The sequence below is a fragment of the Polistes fuscatus genome, unplaced genomic scaffold (assembly GCF_010416935.1).
Source record: "Polistes fuscatus isolate 324 unplaced genomic scaffold, CU_Pfus_HIC Scaffold18, whole genome shotgun sequence".
NCBI classification, from domain to species: domain Eukaryota; kingdom Metazoa; phylum Arthropoda; class Insecta; order Hymenoptera; family Vespidae; genus Polistes; species Polistes fuscatus.
In genome coordinates, this window is record NW_025113086.1 from 3,591,250 (window position 1) to 3,610,525 (window position 19,276).

General features: G+C 33.4%; 1 protein-coding gene and 3 long non-coding RNA genes across 8 annotated transcripts; 1 reads left to right on the forward strand and 3 right to left on the reverse strand.

The window, feature by feature from the left end:
- Window positions 1-178: 178 nt before the first annotated feature.
- Window positions 179-17,851, forward strand: LOC122515561 (plexin domain-containing protein 2). Its single transcript, XM_043632962.1, has 8 exons — window positions 179-1,385; window positions 14,379-14,896; window positions 15,041-15,442; window positions 15,526-15,718; window positions 15,826-16,035; window positions 16,354-16,752; window positions 16,837-16,973; window positions 17,142-17,851. Exons 1-8 carry the CDS (start codon window positions 1,241-1,243, stop codon window positions 17,208-17,210), a joined length of 2,073 nt encoding a protein of 690 aa, XP_043488897.1. The 5' UTR covers window positions 179-1,240; the 3' UTR covers window positions 17,211-17,851.
- On the reverse strand, window positions 1,335-13,368 carry LOC122515564. 5 transcript variants are annotated; one of them, XR_006303310.1, is made up of 9 exons: window positions 13,157-13,368; window positions 11,109-11,463; window positions 10,741-10,944; window positions 9,719-10,017; window positions 5,770-5,961; window positions 5,483-5,654; window positions 4,638-5,117; window positions 1,885-2,080; window positions 1,335-1,431 (listed from the first exon to the last, which is right to left on the reverse strand). It is a non-coding gene; the product is annotated as an uncharacterized LOC122515564 (long non-coding RNA). The 5 variants fall into 5 exon arrangements; XR_006303312.1 differs by lacking the exon at window positions 1,335-1,431 and adding an exon at window positions 8,260-9,057; XR_006303311.1 differs by lacking the exons at window positions 1,335-1,431; window positions 9,719-10,017.
- LOC122515563 lies at window positions 13,521-14,835 on the reverse strand. Its single transcript, XR_006303308.1, has 3 exons — window positions 14,745-14,835; window positions 14,535-14,677; window positions 13,521-13,744 (listed from the first exon to the last, which is right to left on the reverse strand). It is a non-coding gene; the product is annotated as an uncharacterized LOC122515563 (long non-coding RNA).
- LOC122515565 lies at window positions 14,838-19,241 on the reverse strand. The gene is made up of 5 exons (XR_006303314.1): window positions 19,154-19,241; window positions 16,130-16,293; window positions 15,283-15,465; window positions 15,003-15,179; window positions 14,838-14,929 (listed from the first exon to the last, which is right to left on the reverse strand). It is a non-coding gene; the product is annotated as an uncharacterized LOC122515565 (long non-coding RNA).
- Window positions 19,242-19,276: the final 35 nt, after the last annotated feature.

The window sequence follows — 19,276 nt, forward strand, 5'->3', positions numbered from 1 at the left end:
GTTTGAATTAAATAATCGTCTTCATAATCGTTCATATTTAAGTAAAATATTCAAGTTTAAGTATGTACAATATATTTATTAAGAAAAATTCTAATGTACAATTTTCAATTTTACAATTTTCTCTTTCATAAGAAAAAATGTTTGCAATTTTTCAATTATTATTAACTAATTAAATAATTAATTAATACAGTGAGCAATTATCATCAGTAGAAAATACTACTTTGCCAACATCAAATACGTTTTATCGACATCTATTTCTTTTTTACTGTACTGTTTTATCATCAGCTTTTTAAACATTATTAATTTGTGTTAGTTAATTAGAGATAATATGTAATTTTATATTAGTATAAATGTTCGTGATTGTACAAACTTGTTTATCTACATTATTTTATCAGTCGAATTGGAATTTTATCGACACTCGCAAGAAGTTACCCCAAGTAGGTAGATTTCTTTAAAGATAAAAAGGATATGAAATGGTAGGGGAAAGAGATAAAGAGAAAAGAAAGAGCAGCAAGAAAAAGGTTGATGAGAAGAGAAGTGGAGAGAAGAAGGGAAAAAGAGAGGGCTAGCTCGGCAAGAGTTGTGGCTTCGTACGACCGGCAGTGAGAGCCGACATGCCGTTCCCGCCGCAGGCACTCGTTATCGTTGTTCGTCTGGTACCGGTTTGAAAGCTTCGAGACAAAGTTCCTTCGAGTTCCTTCTTCCCCTTTCAGCGTCTCTCCTTAAGCATTTGTGCCTTCTTTCGCATACAAGTGCTCTGTTGTACCGTGTGCGCCCTCGCTTCCAGCGAGTAATCTTTACAAAAGAGAAAAGGATATAATTGTAATAGCGCTAAAACTTGGAATAATATAAGGATTATATTGTCGATATCAAGAGGATAAAAAAAGGAAAAAAAGGAATCAAGAGAAAGAGAGCTACGTTTCCTGGAATTAGAAAACAAGTTGGAGAGAAGAGGAGAGTTGTGCTTTCCTTATCCTTTTAACGATTTAAAAAGATTACGAGACTTCCTTCTTTCTCTCTCACTCGTGCTCCTCCTTTTTTTCTCCTCTCCTACTTGCAACTCCTCCTGTAGCATCCGCCTCTCTCTTCCTCTCTTGTTCAGTATCCCCCTTGTTCCCACCTTTCCCCTAAACGTTCCTCGTCGAAGGCGCGAGGTAGACGGCACCGTGCGCTACGTAAACCGCGCACAGGGGATTTCTAAATTCCTTGGGCGCGGGAGAGTTTTAGCGAGGTTGTAAATATGGCGTGTGAACGGTGGTGCTCAGAACGTGGCGACTATCAGGCGACCGGTTCTTCTTCTCCTTCACAATGGCCTTACGTACTACTACTCCTGGTCGTTCTGCTTTGCTGTGGTGGCTCGTCATCCCTGGCGATTGGCGAGTCTGGTGAGTAGCCCATCTCTACCTTCTTATCCTCCTTCTATTCTTCTATCTGTAAAGATAATAAAAAGGTAGGAGAGGGTTTTTCTTTAGGACGGCAATGCGTTAAGCTCCCTTAAAAGTTAGAATGAAAGAGTTCAGTGAGAAAGAGAGGGAGAGGAAGAGAGAAAGAGCAAGACGAGGAGAGAAAAGAGTGGGAGAGGAACGAGCAAGCAAGGAAGAAGAAGGTTGTCCGCTACGAACAACCTCAAAGAAAGAGAAAGATAGAAATACAGTCGCGAGGTCGGGTAAGAAGGATAGCGAGTTTGCTGACGCGACGAAGACGAAGAGAACGAAAAAGAAAGAAAAAAAGAAAGAGAGAGAGATACATAGAGGGGGAAGGGAAAAGTTAGCCTGTTGAACGAGCAAGAAACGCCTCTTCCTACGCAGGCTACTACGCAATTCCATCGAGTCTCGACTCCTTCTCATTTCAAACACTATTTTAACCTCGAGATTACAGATTCACCTTTGTTTCTAGCCCTCTTACGTTAACTCTTTTTCTAATCTTTTAAACATATACAAAGCTTCTCTCTTTGCGAGAACATTTCTTCTAGATTTTTGAGTTTCGTGCCTGAATCCTCCAACGTCTTTCTCGTCCTTCGAATTCGTTTGTTCGATACCTTGTTTTCTTATTCTTTCTTCATATTCCTTCAGTTTTTTCTCTGAAAAAAATATATATTTTATGAATTTTTAGGCATTTAGGAAAATTTATAAAAATTTTCTTAGGTCACGTTTCAAGCTAATAAATGACTTATAAGATTAAAGGAAAGAGAAAGAGAGAGAAAGAAAATAAAGATTTATGTGCAAGAATTACAATCTTGAGAATGTAAGCAGCTCGTTTAAGAAGATCATAAAATGAGATATATGCATCGTCGTGCAGCACGACAGGCGTGTTATGCAAGGGTCCCCCTAAACGCTTAATTATTTTGTCCCACGATATTTCCATACATTTTCCTCGACTCATTAAAATACACAATCGATCTAAAAGTTAATCGATATTCGTATACTAATCAATTTTGGTATGATGCGCAAGTTTCGTATTTCGATGATTTAGATTGTATTTCATTGCAAACAAATATTTATTATAAGATCAACTTCCTAACTACGCACAAATATCTTTCTATATCTTTCTATTTCTCTTATACTTTTTATTATCCTCTCACTGTCCTTCTCAAACCACTTGTTTCACGAACGAGCGTATATAATTCCTTCGATACAGTCGTTAGTTGTATAAGTTACTTACGATGTTCGTGCTAATATAACGGGTGACTAATTTAGATTGTATGTTGATGAAACCCTAATTCATTACTTCTATAAGAAAACAAACATAATTATTAATTTAAAAATTCACGCTGCTGCGACTACTCATTCGAGACGGCAACCATTTTGAAAATAAACGAAACGGCGAGATATTCAAAATTCAAAAACGAGGCAATTTACGTAGTCGCATATTTTTATAAATCGCGAAGAACTATAGAATTTATATAATGCAAACAATCAAACTTTTCCTTTGACGGCCTATACTCGAGTTGATGTTAGAATACATTTTTACCTGACCGCATTTTATGTCACTGCGAATCTATTTCCACTATACTTTGTCCTCATTTTTTGTTATTTCTACCAATGGCTATACGTAGACATATACACGTTGTACATTACAAAGCTGACGAGAAATCATAGCCACCGTCTTCTTCTTAATAAAAAAATAATAAAAAAATAATTAAAAAAGAAGTGAAAAGTTCTGTGATACTTCTACGAATCGTTTTTTCTCTTTCTCCCTTTCGTTTCTGTGAACAATCTTGCTCACATATGGCATAGGGATATAGACAAGGGTTCTTCTTAATAACAATCTTCGGAATGGTGAGAGAAGCATCGAGTTCGAGTACTTTTCCTGCCGTCAACGCGATCATTATGATTCAAGACTGTAAGAGAATTTACAAGTGTGAGCGACTGAAAAAGTTCAACGAGTGGCCACTCGTCCTACGTACTAAATGTTTTGCGTTTCTACTGCTTACTTATACACACGTCCCTATATACATCTATATTTACATGCTACATTTGAATCTAAAATATTACTACGAATCTAAACTCAAAATTAAACTCGCACGATTTAAAGAAAAATGTATTTTTCTTTTTTTTAAATTTCTGATTCATCAGGAAGTTTAAAGCTACACTCGTTGATGTTCTTAGAAGTTATTTATTTATCGTATTCTTCTAAATAATTACTCGGTTTTTTCCACTTCCTTTGAAGGAGAAAAAAAATAAAGACAAAATACAAAAAAAAGCGCAATGTGTTTAAATTCAACGACATGTGTCTACCGTTTTATGTGCTTACACACATGTGTATTGTACAAATACGTACTTACAAATTATTGTGTATTTTGTTCAGAAAAAAGAACAATTGTTGGTATTATCGCAAAGATAAAAGTAACAATAAACGTTTCGACCATTTACATTTAACCCAATGCGATATATAACGATCTAATTGCAAATTACGTAAATAAAAAGAAAAAATTCAGACGATTATATAATATATATTGTACATATATATTAATGTTATTATAATTATTATCTATGAAGAGTTAACCCCTCCTTAGATAGAAACGTTCACCCGATATCCGCTTATCTCTATGTAAATCATAAATACAACAAACAATTTCAAGCTTTACTCGCGCGTTGGCTTCTGCTTCGTGCGTAGAACGTCTACCGTTCTCTGTAATCTATAGCTATTGTATTACATAGATACATACATACTCTACATATATTGCATAGATACATGCATACTATACACCTGTTACATGCATACCGCGACGTATGTTTGCAAACTTTCCCATTTTTCTACATAAAAGTAACAACTTGCAATAACATTTACGACATAATTAAATGACCCTTGATTTTCTAAACAATTTTTATCAATCTATAATTTAATTCTAATCCGATAAATATATAATTTATTCTTGCCAGGAAAGAGATGAATTCTAAACTTTGTTAGAAAAGAAAGTTGGAAGTTTACTTGAGCTTCTGCTCCTAAAATAACAGACGTATATATGCGTATATGTATGTCATATGCAGAGCCATAGTATACGAGCAACATAAAACGAAAGACAAAAAAAGACTTAAATAAAACGGGACTGGTCGGTAATGGTAGACATATGCGACAAAGACGAGCGAGACGAATTTCGAAGAGGAAAAGGGTGCAGCCAGATAACAAACACGCACGTGGCACCCTTTATACGGTCATTAAGCTGATGCGAGCGAAACGTTTCTCGAATGATTATATTCGATTGCTTCTTCTTCTTCTTCTTCTGCCTTCTTTTTCTGCCTTCTTTTTCTAAGTCTAGCAAGCTAATAAACAATGTTTTTAAATGAGCCACGGCTTCTTCCTAAACGAATGTTGACTTTCTTCCTACGACGACATCACTTGCTTCGTAAATCACTTGCTTCTTATCTAAATACGTTTATCGAATATCTTCTAATACGACCAGGTGTACGAAATTCGTTTTCTACGCGTGCGTTCTTCCACGTATTGCAAGCAGCTCGTACATAATAACATTCGTATACATGACACGCTTGTTCGTAAGTGAATGTTTTACTTCTCCCAGTGACGATACTGTTTACTTTGATTTGCAAACGAAGCCTTTTTATTTGCACAGATACACCGAACGTTTTTTTTTTTAGTATTTATCAGTCGTATAAAATCTGCAAAGAAATATATCATAATTATTTTATTTTAAATTCTTTCATACGTTCTCTTTCGAATCTAGGATAAATACGATCAATTAAAATCATTGAATTTCTTCGAAAAAGATACAAAGATTAATAGATTTTCGACGAATTGGATGAGAGAACATATAAACTATGCTCGAAGCGCGAAAATGCAACGAGTTCGATGAACTCGAGCTTCTCTCTCGGTACATGCTCGTAAGCACACGCGTGTAAAGCGTTGTAAAAATATACGTTGGACTTATCTATGTGCATATATACATAACTATATCTATATGCATACACGGACATATGTATTTATATATATATACATATAGATGCGCATGTTAAAACGTACTCACACGTGCGTAGGTGTAACGGAGGAGGCCAAGCAAATGCTTAGAATGGTCTCCGCGTAGAGAGAGGGCTTCAAACCGGAAGCTCGTCGACCAATAATACAATCCCTTCCGTTTCTCCTTTTTTCTACAATTAGCTGCATGTGTTGTTGTTGTTGTTTTTTCTTTATCTTCTATTCTACAATCATCATTATTAAAAATATATATATATATGTATATATATTTATCATTTAAATTTATGTATATAATGTATAATAAAAAGTGCAATATAACTGAATAATAATAAGATTGACCAGTGGATAAGATGATAATCACGATCACGATGATTTATGCTTCTTGAATAATTTAATCTCGATGATTCAAGTATCTTATTACATTGATGATGTAATTATTAATCAAACTGTTTGCTTATAATTATTATATAGCGTTGTTTAAGACATCTGTCTGTACGATAGCTATTTAGATCATTTTTCTTGGTATAGCATCTGAAAAAAAAAGAAATAAAGATATAAGAAAGAGAAATTATCTTTCGTTCACATGAGTAGGTCAATATCGTGGTTTTAAAACGAAGCAATGGGACTATAACGAATGATCGATCGAGTTTCCTCCAACGTGTTAGTTTGTAAGTGTTTTGTTAAAAGAAGAAAAGAACGTTCGGTTATCATCGTAGCTTTCTACGATAGAGAAATTCAACCGCGAAGATACAGCCGAGGTTTATCTTCTCTCTTTTTTCTGTCCATGAAATTGACACTTAACTTTTACGTTTTTAAATACCGGGTAGATAAAAAAACAGAAAAGCAAATACAAAAGATGTAGCAACCATCTTTACAAACATTTAATATTATTAAGTATGCAATACGACCTTGCATTTATCTACAAAATTAATCGCAATCGTATACGCATTACGCAAAAAATGTAATCGCTTTTGGTAAGCTCGGTAATAAGTTGTGCTTCTTCGAAGTAAAAAAATCGATTTAACGTTTAATTAATTAAACGTCAGTAGGGAAATTCTAACGCAACTTCGAAATTAATTAGAAAATTTTATCTACACGTGTTTGTCATTAAAGTATGATACTAATTAAAAAAAAAGTTCCATCAAAAAAAACGAAAGAGAAAATAGAACACGAGTGTCTTAAAACTAAATATTTTTTCCTCAAAACTATTCGAGAAAAGATAACAACGCTAAATAATATTGAGTTACAGACTGCAATGGTCTAGAATAACCAGTTTTTTTTTCATTTCTTCTTCTCAGAATTAGATACATCGGATTAGAAAGAATAATAGAAAAACAAAGACGTATTCATAACGTAGATAGTAGACATGAGAATATTATCAACGTATTTGGATTAACCTTGCTTTATAAATTAACAGATTAATTATTACCTTTCCGTGGTTAAATCTTTTTTGAAAATTATTCATGTTATGCATTTCGTTCTCTCTCTCTCTCTCTCTCTCTCTCTCGCTCTTTGTTTTTTTTTGTACCTACACGGTTTCGTGCTCGCGTCATTATACTGTTCACTGGCCTGAAAATCCTTGTGGCGTATCGACGAGCTCAGGACACCGTCACCGATCGTGCCTTTTGAAGAATACTTTCGAGACTAACAGATCCCCCTTCTGTACGCTCAACCTATGTGTGTTGGTGTGTATTTTGTACATCATTCACACGCGTTTAAACTAATTAATTATCTCCCTGCCAACGTTACTTTCAAAGCCATAAGCAAATTCTAATTTTGGTCATTCCGTCGAATATAACGTACATGTCAAATTATAAATTTTCAATTATGTACACAGTGGTATCGAAGTTATTTAGGTGTCACTTCGATAACTCCATTTACAAAGTTTAAATATGGAACCATACGTTATAATATATTTATATCGCTCGTACAGTCTTCTTCTAAACGCAATATTTTATATAATTTTGTATTTTAATAATTAAAATAAGTAAAACACACAAACACACACAATAGTTATTTGTTTCTTTCTCTCTCCTTATTCTTGAGTGAGAAGTCGACCTTAGTACTGTAAATCGGAACGATTTCTCCAGGGATCATACAAAAGCGGTATCGCGGAAGGGAAAGCGTACATAACGTTACTTCCCTTTGCCGTTAGTATTTCGACAGTGTTCATTGAAGATTTTCATTGCTAAAACAAAAGTTACAATGCTTATTACAACATATTTTATATCTTTAAAATTTAACTATTAATATTACATATTTGTTCTATCAAAAAAACAATGTTTTACATGACTAATAATAATAATACAAATTTCAATTAGATTTGACAAAGATTTCCTATCGAATATGCTCGAAAAATAATTGAGCTTAGATTGAGAGAGGAAAAATGGTTATTATGAAGCTTATGTATATTGCTCCGAGGGTTCCCCTCTCGAACGAGAGAACGCAATTGTACTTCATCGTCGCATTGTCGTTTAAATGGCTCTTCATATGCACAAGAGTGATCGTGTTCGTCAACGGCAACGTATTGCAATGTCGTCGTGCCTTTTAGAAGAAAATGAACGTGAGACACGTGCGTTTCGTTCTAATAATATAACTTTGTGTATATATATATATACGTGCACGTATGTTAGGTGTACGAGCACAGAGAGAATAGACAAGGATTTACACGAGTCATCGTTTTGTCTAAAAGAAACGAGTAATCTTTAATGTTTTATTGACGTAATCATCTTCTTTAGCAGCTTCCTCGATCTTACGAGAATTTTTAACGAACGTATCTTAAATAGAGAACAAAAAATGATTAATGGAGTGTATAGGGTATACGCGTACAGTGTTATACGCAATCCTTTTCATCTTTTTCTTCTTCTTCTCCTTCGTTGAGACTTATAAGAGAACTGAACTTGTACAAGAGAGAAAGAAAGGGAGAGGGAGAAGGAGAGTATCCTTTTTTCGAGACGTCGTTTATTTCTTCTTTCTTGTTTTTTCCTTCTCCATCTTCTCCTACCATTTTCCATGATCAAGCTTGGCGCCAGACGTAAGATTCTTGAGTGGCTCGTGCGACCAACGCAACAGGATTGAACCCTCCAGCTATGTACATAATATTCTCCTTCTTTTTCTCTCTTTTCTTAATTACGTCTCACAATCAATTTTTTTAACAACACTATTATTAAACGATTAAAAATACGATTTAGAAACAAGATAAATCGCGTTGCAATGATTTGGTATTTAAATCGATTGGTAATCGAGATAATAATTCGATAATAATCGAAATTATCATTTTTGTATTAACCAATCAGAATACATGATTTGTTTGGACCAATCAGAACTCATTATTTGTATTGACCAATAAAAATCTTACCTGTCTCGACGTCATAATTTCCCGCGGAATTCAAATGAAATTTCAAAAGAGTACTTTTTCGAGGAAACTATAACGTTGAGCCAGTTACTTCTTTTGTTATGTTTCTTTCGTTAAGAGCGTTGAGAGAGATACATAGCAATTATCCGTCATTTAAACTCGTGAATTATATGTCTCCGCAACATCTGGCAATAAACGAAATTCCACAAAACGGGTCGAGCAAGCTTGTGACGTGTCACTTGCTTAGAACGCCAATCTTATGCTAGAAAATGCTAGAAAAAGGAAACGGATCACCGACCGATGCATAGATAAACATATTTACGCATAAAACAACTTAGAAAAATCTTTTTCATTTATAAACACCGGTCAAAGATTAATAATTACTACGTCACATATGTTATCGCATATTTCTATCATATTTAATCGTAGAATAAAAACAGTACAGTTTCTACGAATTTAGAACTTTATTTTCGTCATTAAAAAAATTAAAAAACAATATCCTGATCGTAGATCTAGGCACGATAAACGTCATGATTCGTAGAGAGTGAAAAACAAAGGTAACAATAAGAAGAGAGATCGTGAAATATCGGTGTGACGTTTACGATCGGAACTAACTGCATCGTTTCGACTTCGTTCGGTCCCACGATCCGTTGTTATCTCTAATTGTGTAATGGTACCTCGGAGAATGTAAGAGAATCGGGTCAGAATGTATGGACGACGACGTTCCTTTCCGGCGAAGGGACTTCATTATTCTCGCGTTAATTATGCGAAGATATTGCACTAACAACACGTGTGATACCTTTTTTTTCCTTTCAAACAATCATTGATCTATATCGTTGATCGTTTATGATTATTGATTTACAAAAGGATTTGAAGGACTTGAAAAAGATATCACATATGCAATAGTTAATATTTTTTATAATAAAAAAGAACCTTATCTATCCGTTTTCTTCTTCTGGAATTAGATGATGACATACAAGTTCTTGAAATGAATATAGACGAACAGGATACATATCAGTTTGTATTTCCGGATGCGATAGAGAGAAGTTTATGTAATATCCTCATCCTCTTGCTGATATCTTATTCGTTTAACCGGTGACACAAGTGTACCATAATAATGATAATGTTTCCACGGTAGTAGAAGAGAATAAACTTTCCTTTCAAAACTTTTCAACTTAGTCTAGTAAAATCAATGGTCGAAACTAATGAGATTTTGTAGCTTTTAAATGAACCTAGAAAAGAATTTACATATATATTATTTATCAACAAAATAATGTACAACTTGTATGCATTGATTGAAGAAAAAAAAAGATAAAGGAATAGTTAACAATTTTCCTTTTTCTTTTATGAGAATGAGTATAAGGAAAGATTTTTGTTTATAGAAAATATTAAGGAAAATGGAGACAAGCTGTATTGTGACAAGCCCTAAGAACGGGTTCTCCCCGGTGCTATTTTTACGGGGTGTCGCGTATGATACGGGACAATCGTGAGTCACGTTTTAAAAACTGGTTCCGTGCTTCGTATGCAGTTACCCGCATTCTTATACCTGCGAGAAGACACCCGAGTCGTGCGATTTATGCGCGTCGTCCCACTCTTTGCCCTATGTCTCTTATTACATTTTGATTAGAAAAAAACAAGGCAAAATCTATCAATTCTATTACGTATTAGGTTGTCCCATAAGTTCTTTCCACGCTACGCTATGTATGACTTCGAGCGGGCTATTGAAATATCGTCTATTGAAGTCGCATAAAAAAAAAAGAAGGAATTTATGGGACAACCTAATATATACCTTCGCGCATATCTTTATGTCATAATTAGATCCAAATTTAGACTCTAGTATCTTCTCTTCATTTTCTGTTTGAAAAATAACATCAGTTTTTAAATATATTAATTTTCTGAATGTATTAAGGATGAAACTAAAGTGAAGATGAAAGGAGACTTCTTGATGAAGTTACCTTCGAGAGAGACGATATTTTCCAAGGTCGTCCGACGATCAACTCCGGTCAAACTCGATCGGTCGATTACCCAGCGGCGCCTACTCCTCCTACTTTACTTCCCCCTCACCGTCTTCTTCTTCTCTATAAACTTATGGAATTTTTATTTCGTTTCTTCGGCGACGACCTACGCTCATCCCGACTTCGTTCAAGATCTCGAGAAACCTTGAAGTGAACAACACTTGTAAATTCTACAAGATATAATTTTTATCCTTAATTTTTCCTCCCTTTCTCTTTTTTTTAATTATTATCAACGAAATAGATGACTCAAATGTTATCGTACAATTTGTAAATGAAAAAAGAAACAATGTATTCATTTGTTACAATACTTTTTGGGATGTTGAATGTGAACACCCTGTAGATATCATCAATATACACAGATACAATGCATATACAGATGCATCCCAGACGCATTCAATGGTCAACGACGTTTTCGATTTGCGGACGAAGCTAAAGGGTCGCTGGACTCCGAAGAATCGATTCTTTATGCCGTCGACGTTTCTCTTCCAGACGCGGAGAAGAATCTTTCGTGCGAATCACGAACTCTGTCGTTCCTTACATTTTCCTTTTCTTCTACTTGGAATAGCCAAGATCCTTTTGAAGATTTTACAACGATTACAAAAGTACAGAGATATCTTTGATGTTCTATTTTTGTTCTCGCAGTTTTTCCCTTCCACCGTGAACCTGAAATAAAATTAAGATGATTTTTAATCTCGATCTATCATAAAGAATCGTGTACAAAATATTTTTTTACGATTTGTAAATAATCTTACTGAATTTAGCGCAATAGAAAAGACGCAAAATGATGAAAAGATATTTGTCGTAGGTAGAACTACACAGATAACACGAGATCTCGCGTGTGGATACTAATTATGTTTTGCTTTGCTACGCGATCGAAGATAACGCAAAGATGTTGAAAAATCCGAACGTTGAGAGAGAGTAACTCGATGGAAACGCTGAGGGAACGTATCTCCAAGAAATAAGTGAAAAGAAAGAGAGTTGCAAATAAAAAAAGAAAGACATGAAAAGAACTTCTGACGGAAATGGTTTTTAATTTGAGAGATGATAAGCGTCTCGTTGAATTTTCTTTTCAAAAGATAAATGATAAATTGAGGATGCTATAAAACGATCATCAAATGAAATACAAAATTTGCTTAAACTAATATAAAATAATCAATAATATTCTATAAATAATATATTGATTTTCTCTAACAAATCCTGAAACTCGGGTCGTTCGATTATCTATAAGAAATTATCTCTCCCCATTATTTCAAATATAGAACTAATGATCTACGTATGCAGTTTTTAATCTTTCCTACAATCGATTTGCTAAGTCACGTTTTATTTGGCTTTCAACCATTATAGGAAAAATATTAACGACCGTGACTCGAGTATCTTATTTGTTTCCAATATTTCTAATCATTTTTAATAAAATAAATCGTTGAGATCGCTTGAAAATAATTTAACTGAAACGATGACAATTCGATCGTGGATTCTGTATAGTTCGTATCTACGCATGCGTATCTTAATACTAATTATGCGAGTAACATTGACATTGCCACACCATTTCCGGTCAAATAGTGTTCCATGGAGAATATGAAAGAGAGAGAAGATACGTAGGTGTATCCTGAACAGAAGAAATCTTTTACAACGGTTTGATCATAGATATTTTATATCAAAATTCTGTTTTTATCAATGAAGCAATGATGAATAATTATATAATATTAAATTGTATATGTAATAAATCTCGATTATTTATAAAAATAATAATTAATCGCTATACATTTTTTTAATTCATTATATTTTTCACCGATAAACTCTTGGCACTACAGAAAAAAAAAGTTCTTCTCTTCTCTTTCACTTCAAAAACAAGATTAAACTATACTCGTTAATAGCGTAAGATTAAAATGTCATGCATAATTTAATGCAAAGGACACTCGTCGATAAAAACTTCCTTAAAAGTATATAGAACGAGGTCGTCGTTGCGTATACCGAATATGTCAAAAGAAATTACTCCCCGGAGGACGTTCGTTTTATGCTTTTACTTTTTTTTATTCTAACATTTTTCTATTTTTCCTAGGAAAGAAAAAAGAAAATAGAAAAAGATTAATCATTATTCTGTGATTAACTTTGAATAATTTGTTTTTTATACGATTATATCTTGCAATTAAATGGAATGACGTAAAAGAAGGAATCTGTTTTATCGCTCGAGTTACTTCGAAATAAAAAGAAGGGCGGGATTTTTTTAAATCCTTCATCTTGTCAAATTATTATTCATTATTTTCTTTGGAAATTGCAAAGATAATAGCGCAATCGTATTATATCTTATGCGACAATAGAAATCGTGTCGTTATCCGAATAATTCGAAATAATTTACCAAATAGAATGTCCATAATCGCATAAGTGATTTCCAGTATTCGTCCTTGACAAGTATAGACTAATCTTCGTATTTGCAAGGGAAATACTGTCGCGGCATTTAATTCCATTAGCACTGATGTGAGACAAAGACATCTTAAACATTTTCTTTCTTTTTCTCGATAGTTCAAGGCTGCATGTATGATACGTCTTTCTCCTTTTTATTCTATCTTCCTGTTAAAGAATAGGAAACATAATTTGTTTATATATAGGAAAATAAATTTAATCTTTGAAATGCAATAGTTGTTGTACCACTTTGTACATAATATTTAGTAATATGTAATAAATAAAATATTGGCGAGTTTGGCATCGTCATATTCAAAACAATTCTATACTTCCCTCTACCATTAACAGTCAACAGGTTGGACGTGAATCATGTTGAGGAGATTATTATAGTTGCCGCCGACAGATACGAATGCTCATGCATACTCGCGTCATGGATTTTCACCTAAATATATTTTCGATGTGTCACTAACGAATTTCCTTCTCTTTTCGGCTCGAAAAAAATCGAAATTCTTCTTATTTGATCCAACGTTCGCGTATTTTAATCCTAAAACAAGAAGTTAACGACTGTAAGATACATGTAATGATGATAAAAAAAGACATCGGCTTCGTATATTTTATTCCCGACGTCAGCTGGTATCATGGTGATCCGTTGCAACGCCAATCATTGCCTTATCCGGTTGATCGTTTGCCCTGCTTACTAAACTCGATGTATTATATGTGTCGATATATTATACATTATGTTACTTGAAAAATTACAAATTGTTTACTTAATAGAAATCTGTTACTTAATTCAATTCTTATAAGTAACGAACTAAATAAATTAGATTTTTTAGTAAGCTAAATTCACTGAACTCTGAATAAATACTTAGGGAATGCAAGGATGTTTAGTTCGTCAGTATTAAAGATAAACGAGTACATATACGATCGACGTGATTCATCGGTGAAGAATAAATTGCCCTTACGCGTTAACTCGTCCTCGGCATACGAATTAATAACACTGAATTGGTCGTGCCTGTATAGGCACGCGAACAGAATACGAATTAAAAGCTAGTCCTGTCTAATCCATCAATTAAATCTATTCGACCTGATTCCGTCTCTACATTTTAGACGCTGGGTCGTTTTTGTGTTAACGCTTAATACTCTATATACTTTATTCGATTGTTGTTCATTTTTTACAGATTATGAACACTATGGCTATTATGGAATCATGTCAAACGCGAAATCATCGATCGACTATAAATCCCCGTATATATCCATCATTCCTGAAGGAGAACTACTCCATAGAGAACGTCGAAAGGCTATTAATAAAGACAAGATAAACTCTGATAGAGAACCTCAAGCTGAACTAGCTGACGACAAGAAGCAACAGGAACAGCAACAGCAACAGCAACAGCAACAACAGCAACAGCAAGGGTCAGAACAAACTTCTATTAATCATCAGATAAATCTGCAACCACAGTCGACGCTTCAACAAAACCTGAAACAACAACAGGATCAACAACAACAACTACAACAAAAGTCTGTTAATGCAACATCAAACTCACAATCAGATAATAGTTCCTATTCAACGATTAGTGGACCACCAGAGATTCACGAAGTAGTTTCTAGCACCACTCAAAGCATAATGGTTTCTACACAAAAATCTGAAGTTACATCGAAGAAGAACTCAGTCGTTGTATCTCAGCCAATGAATCCAGTACGTTTAGTATATCTCCTGAGCTATTTTTTCCTACAAGAGAAATAGTATTCTTAATTTTCTATTAAAAGGAATTACATTCGTTTTATTAATGTGAGTTACTAACCCTTCTATGTTCGTTAATCTTGAGTAATCCTTTTTTAGGTAACTGGAAGTGCTTCACAGCAACGATCAATGTCTGGTGACACCACTGAGGAATCGGATATTAATGAAGGAGGCTATGTTAGCGAAGCAGTCAACAACGATCAAAACAAAAAGGTTCCAGAGGTTTCAGAGTCTACCACTGCAAAGGACAATAGTAATGAAAAAGAACAGTCAGATACAGACATAGGTGACATATCCATCACCAAGTTTTCTGATATGAATTCGTTTAATAAGTTACTCACGCAAAACAACATCACGAAGACCGAGACGGATACACATCAATATTACAACAGCTCATTCATCATCGATGAAAAATTTGCAAAATCATATTGGGTTGACATGGACAATCATCCTGATCTTCGTGTTAATCATTTACTTAGCCAAAGTCACCGTCGTGCAGCAGTAAGAAAATTGTCTTCTCTCTTCTTATAACAAAGCAATTAATGTTAATAAATAAAATACATGTCTATCTCATTTTTGTTTAGACCGTCAAATTGAAATTTGACTTCCCGTTTTATGGTCACAAGGTTCGTAATATCACCATTGCAACGGGTGGCTTTTTATATACTGGGGAGTATGTACATAGTTGGCTAGCTGCCACTCAATACATTGCACCACTTATGGCGAATTTCGACACAAGACTTTCCAATGAAAGCTTCGTTAAATATGCCGATAATGGTGAGCAATACAAAACTCATTATTAAAATGATATAATATGTCTATACTCTTATTCCTATTTTCCCTATTATTCTTAAATATTATATAACTATTGAAAATATTTCTAGGTGTTTCATTTACGGTCGAATGGGAAAAAGTTTATCTGCAGGAGAAGCAATCAGATGGTTCATTCACTTTTCAGGTAACTCTGCATCAAAACGGTGACATCGTTTTTGTCTATTCCGTTATTCCTTTCATAGTAGAACAAATAGAAGACACTACGCATCCTGTCAAGGTTGGACTCAGTGATGCCTACATTATGGACAGGACAGTATTCTGTAAGTCTTATATTTATTCTTTTTCCTTGTTTCTTTTCACAGACAAAAGCCTTTCGTTCTTTCATCAGCTGCTCTAGACATGTCGCAGACTTACTTGAGTATGGTCTCAATCTCCACCTGGTATTGTTTAATTTTAGCCTAACATATAAAGACTGGCTGGTTGCCAGTTCTAAAAGCGTCCTATGAGATTACTGGAACATAGTCCATCCTCTTCTCTCGTTCCTTTTGTTTTTCTTCTTTATTTTCTTCGTGCAGAAACTAGAAAGCAATACAAAAATTAATTAAAAATCTAATATTATTTATCCTTTGTTCTAACAGTTGTTCGCCGAAAAACAATCTACGAATACCATCGTGTCAATTTCAATAGACAAGACATCAAAAATTGGACGGTCATTTATTTACGTGCATTACCCACTTGCTTGGAAATGGATAACTGCCACGATTGCATAACAAAGTTAACAGATTTTGATTGCAAATGGTGTTCTGAATTGAATCAGTGTAGTACTGGTACATTCAGATCCCGACAAAACTGGCTATTGAAAGGTTGTGACATTAGACATATTAAAGAAGTGGACAAATGTCCACCATCTACAACTGTTTACAAGGAACAAGAAGAAGGACATGATCACGATGGACATGTGCATACGGAAGAAGATGCTAACATAAGTAAATCTATTGTGAAGAAGAAAAGTCCAGGAAACAGTCCTTTAGAACATAGTGAGTTTAGAAACAGTTAGACCTTGTTAATTCCTAATTCCTTTAATTATTTAGATAAGATTCTAATTAATTAGTCTTTTGCAGCTCGAGATAATATGAACATGAGTGTGTCAGGTATAATTGGGATTCTCCTTATGGTCACTCTGATTGCTGGTTTAGGAGGATGGGTTGCATATGCATATCGTAATCCTCACAGTGCATCCGGACAAATGTTGATCAGGGTAAATTTTTTGTTAACGTAGAAAAAGAAATTGATTGTTAATTAAATGAAAAATCTCTAATGTTTTACATTCTTAAATGAACTATTTTCCTAATTAGAAAGAGTTAATATTGATAATCTTATAGTCTTCTATTTGAGTTTAAAAATAAAACGTTTGGTAATATTTTAGTACCGTCCAAGTCAGTGGAGCTGGCGAAGAGGGGAAGCACGTTACACTGCTGCAACAATCCATATGTGATCACACATAGGCAATATATGAGAAAGTAAACAGAAGTTAAGGAATACAGAACTGTTGGACCAAACTTCCTACTAATTGTATACTACTGCAAACACCAGACACGACAAAAGTACATACCCATCTATAAAACGTTTGCTTGGATAATGAGAAGCATTTCCTTCCAGCAAAATTTGTAATAATACAAGTTAAGATCAAGTATACGTAGATCTATACATATAAAAATATTTTATCATTGATTACTACATTCGTTTCGCAAGCGAACGATGTGATCCTTGAGGAAGAGAATGCTGAAAAATATATCATTCCTACAAGAGGCATCAATGAATGAAATCTATGAGTTACTTATATAAACTATTTTGTAAACAAACTAAGAATCAATGAGCTCGAACTCGCATTTGATGGACTCAGAAGCAACAATCAGGACACGTTAGTGACACGCATTTTCTTTATTACATTGCATCAAGTTTAAACGCAATGTAAATTGAATGTATTATTACAAAAGTTAAACGTCTTGCGAGTAACATTGTCGCATATACTTTGAAAATGACCAATTTTATTATCGCATAAGACCTTTAACAAAAGCGTTTACTATACTTGTTAATCGTTAGGATGAAATGTATAAAAGAGTGATCATAATACTCTAAGAAGAAGATGGTGAAGATCAAAGACAAGTAACTTAGCCTGAGTGTCGAGCATTTATGTGATTTTAGCAGCATGCGGTATATCTTGTTAATGTTTAAGAATTCGTTTTTTTTTTATCGTTAGATCAATTATTACAATGACATTGTTTTGAGGTATGTGATTTTTTTAGTCGAAAGAAAGTCACATCGAAGATCACTCTCAAATAATATCAGTTTTTTTCATGTAGCCACAATGAAACTACAGACATTACTTGAAATCTAATGCAAGAAGAAATCGCTTAATCATTTACTTTCCAATCTGAATTTTGTAAATGATATTCGTTTTGGTACATTCCAAAATTTGTGAAGAATATTCTGTAGTTTATGGTTTGATTGTAGTTTCATCGTTGCTTTAACACACAACACACTGATATGCGCACATAGTATATATATGCGTATACATAAGAGTATATTTTCGATGAAATTTTATATAAATGAATGCACTATTCAATTTTAAATAATAATGAAAATGAGAAAATGTTAAAAAAAAGATGATACGAAAAGAAAAGAAAAAGGAAAAATTTTATATCCATATCTGATGAATAATTATTAGGTCACGATTGTATATATATATAGTAGTTTTTTAAGGACAATATATTATTTTTATCTAATTATAAGCGAATTTACACTGTCTAAAGGTGCCTTTTAACAAATTTCGGACAAATTTTATCCTCGAGCATAATAATCTCTTATAATATTTTTTTAAAAGATGCAATTATGTATTTTGAATATATGAAGTTTATTATAATTATAAAAAATTGATATTCAATTGTCAATTTAATTATCATTTTGAAAATATTCGTTCTATTATAAATAAATATGAATTTTTCGAGTGAATGTAATCAATTAAAAATTTTTTTAATGGTAACATTTTATTATACGAATAAAATAAAAAAATGTATCTCTGTATTATAATAATAATTAACGCCTTGAATATCAAGCAAACGCGAAGAAAAAAAGCAAAAAAATTTATAAAAGAATCCCTATTAGTTTAATAACATTGTACGATTTAACTCATAGTTTGTGATAATAAATATTATAATTATTACGACTTTTTTGTAAATCAGACATTTTTCCATTTTTTCGCATACAATTATTCGGGATTTAAAATACAGATAACAGCATATTAATAATATACTAAAAGCAATTAAAATATCTCTGTATAATTATTCAACGCATTAACTTATATTAATTATTAATATTATTCTCAAAATGTGCGAAAGTTTAAATAAAAATAAGAAAAATTTATAATAAATTACTTACTGACGAGACCAGTTCGTATCCACTTGAAAAATGAAAATTATCTCCAGATTGGCTGAACACTAGAAAATCAAAGACGAGCTGTGATTGGCTGTAACACTAGCAGATCGAAGACGAGCTGTGATT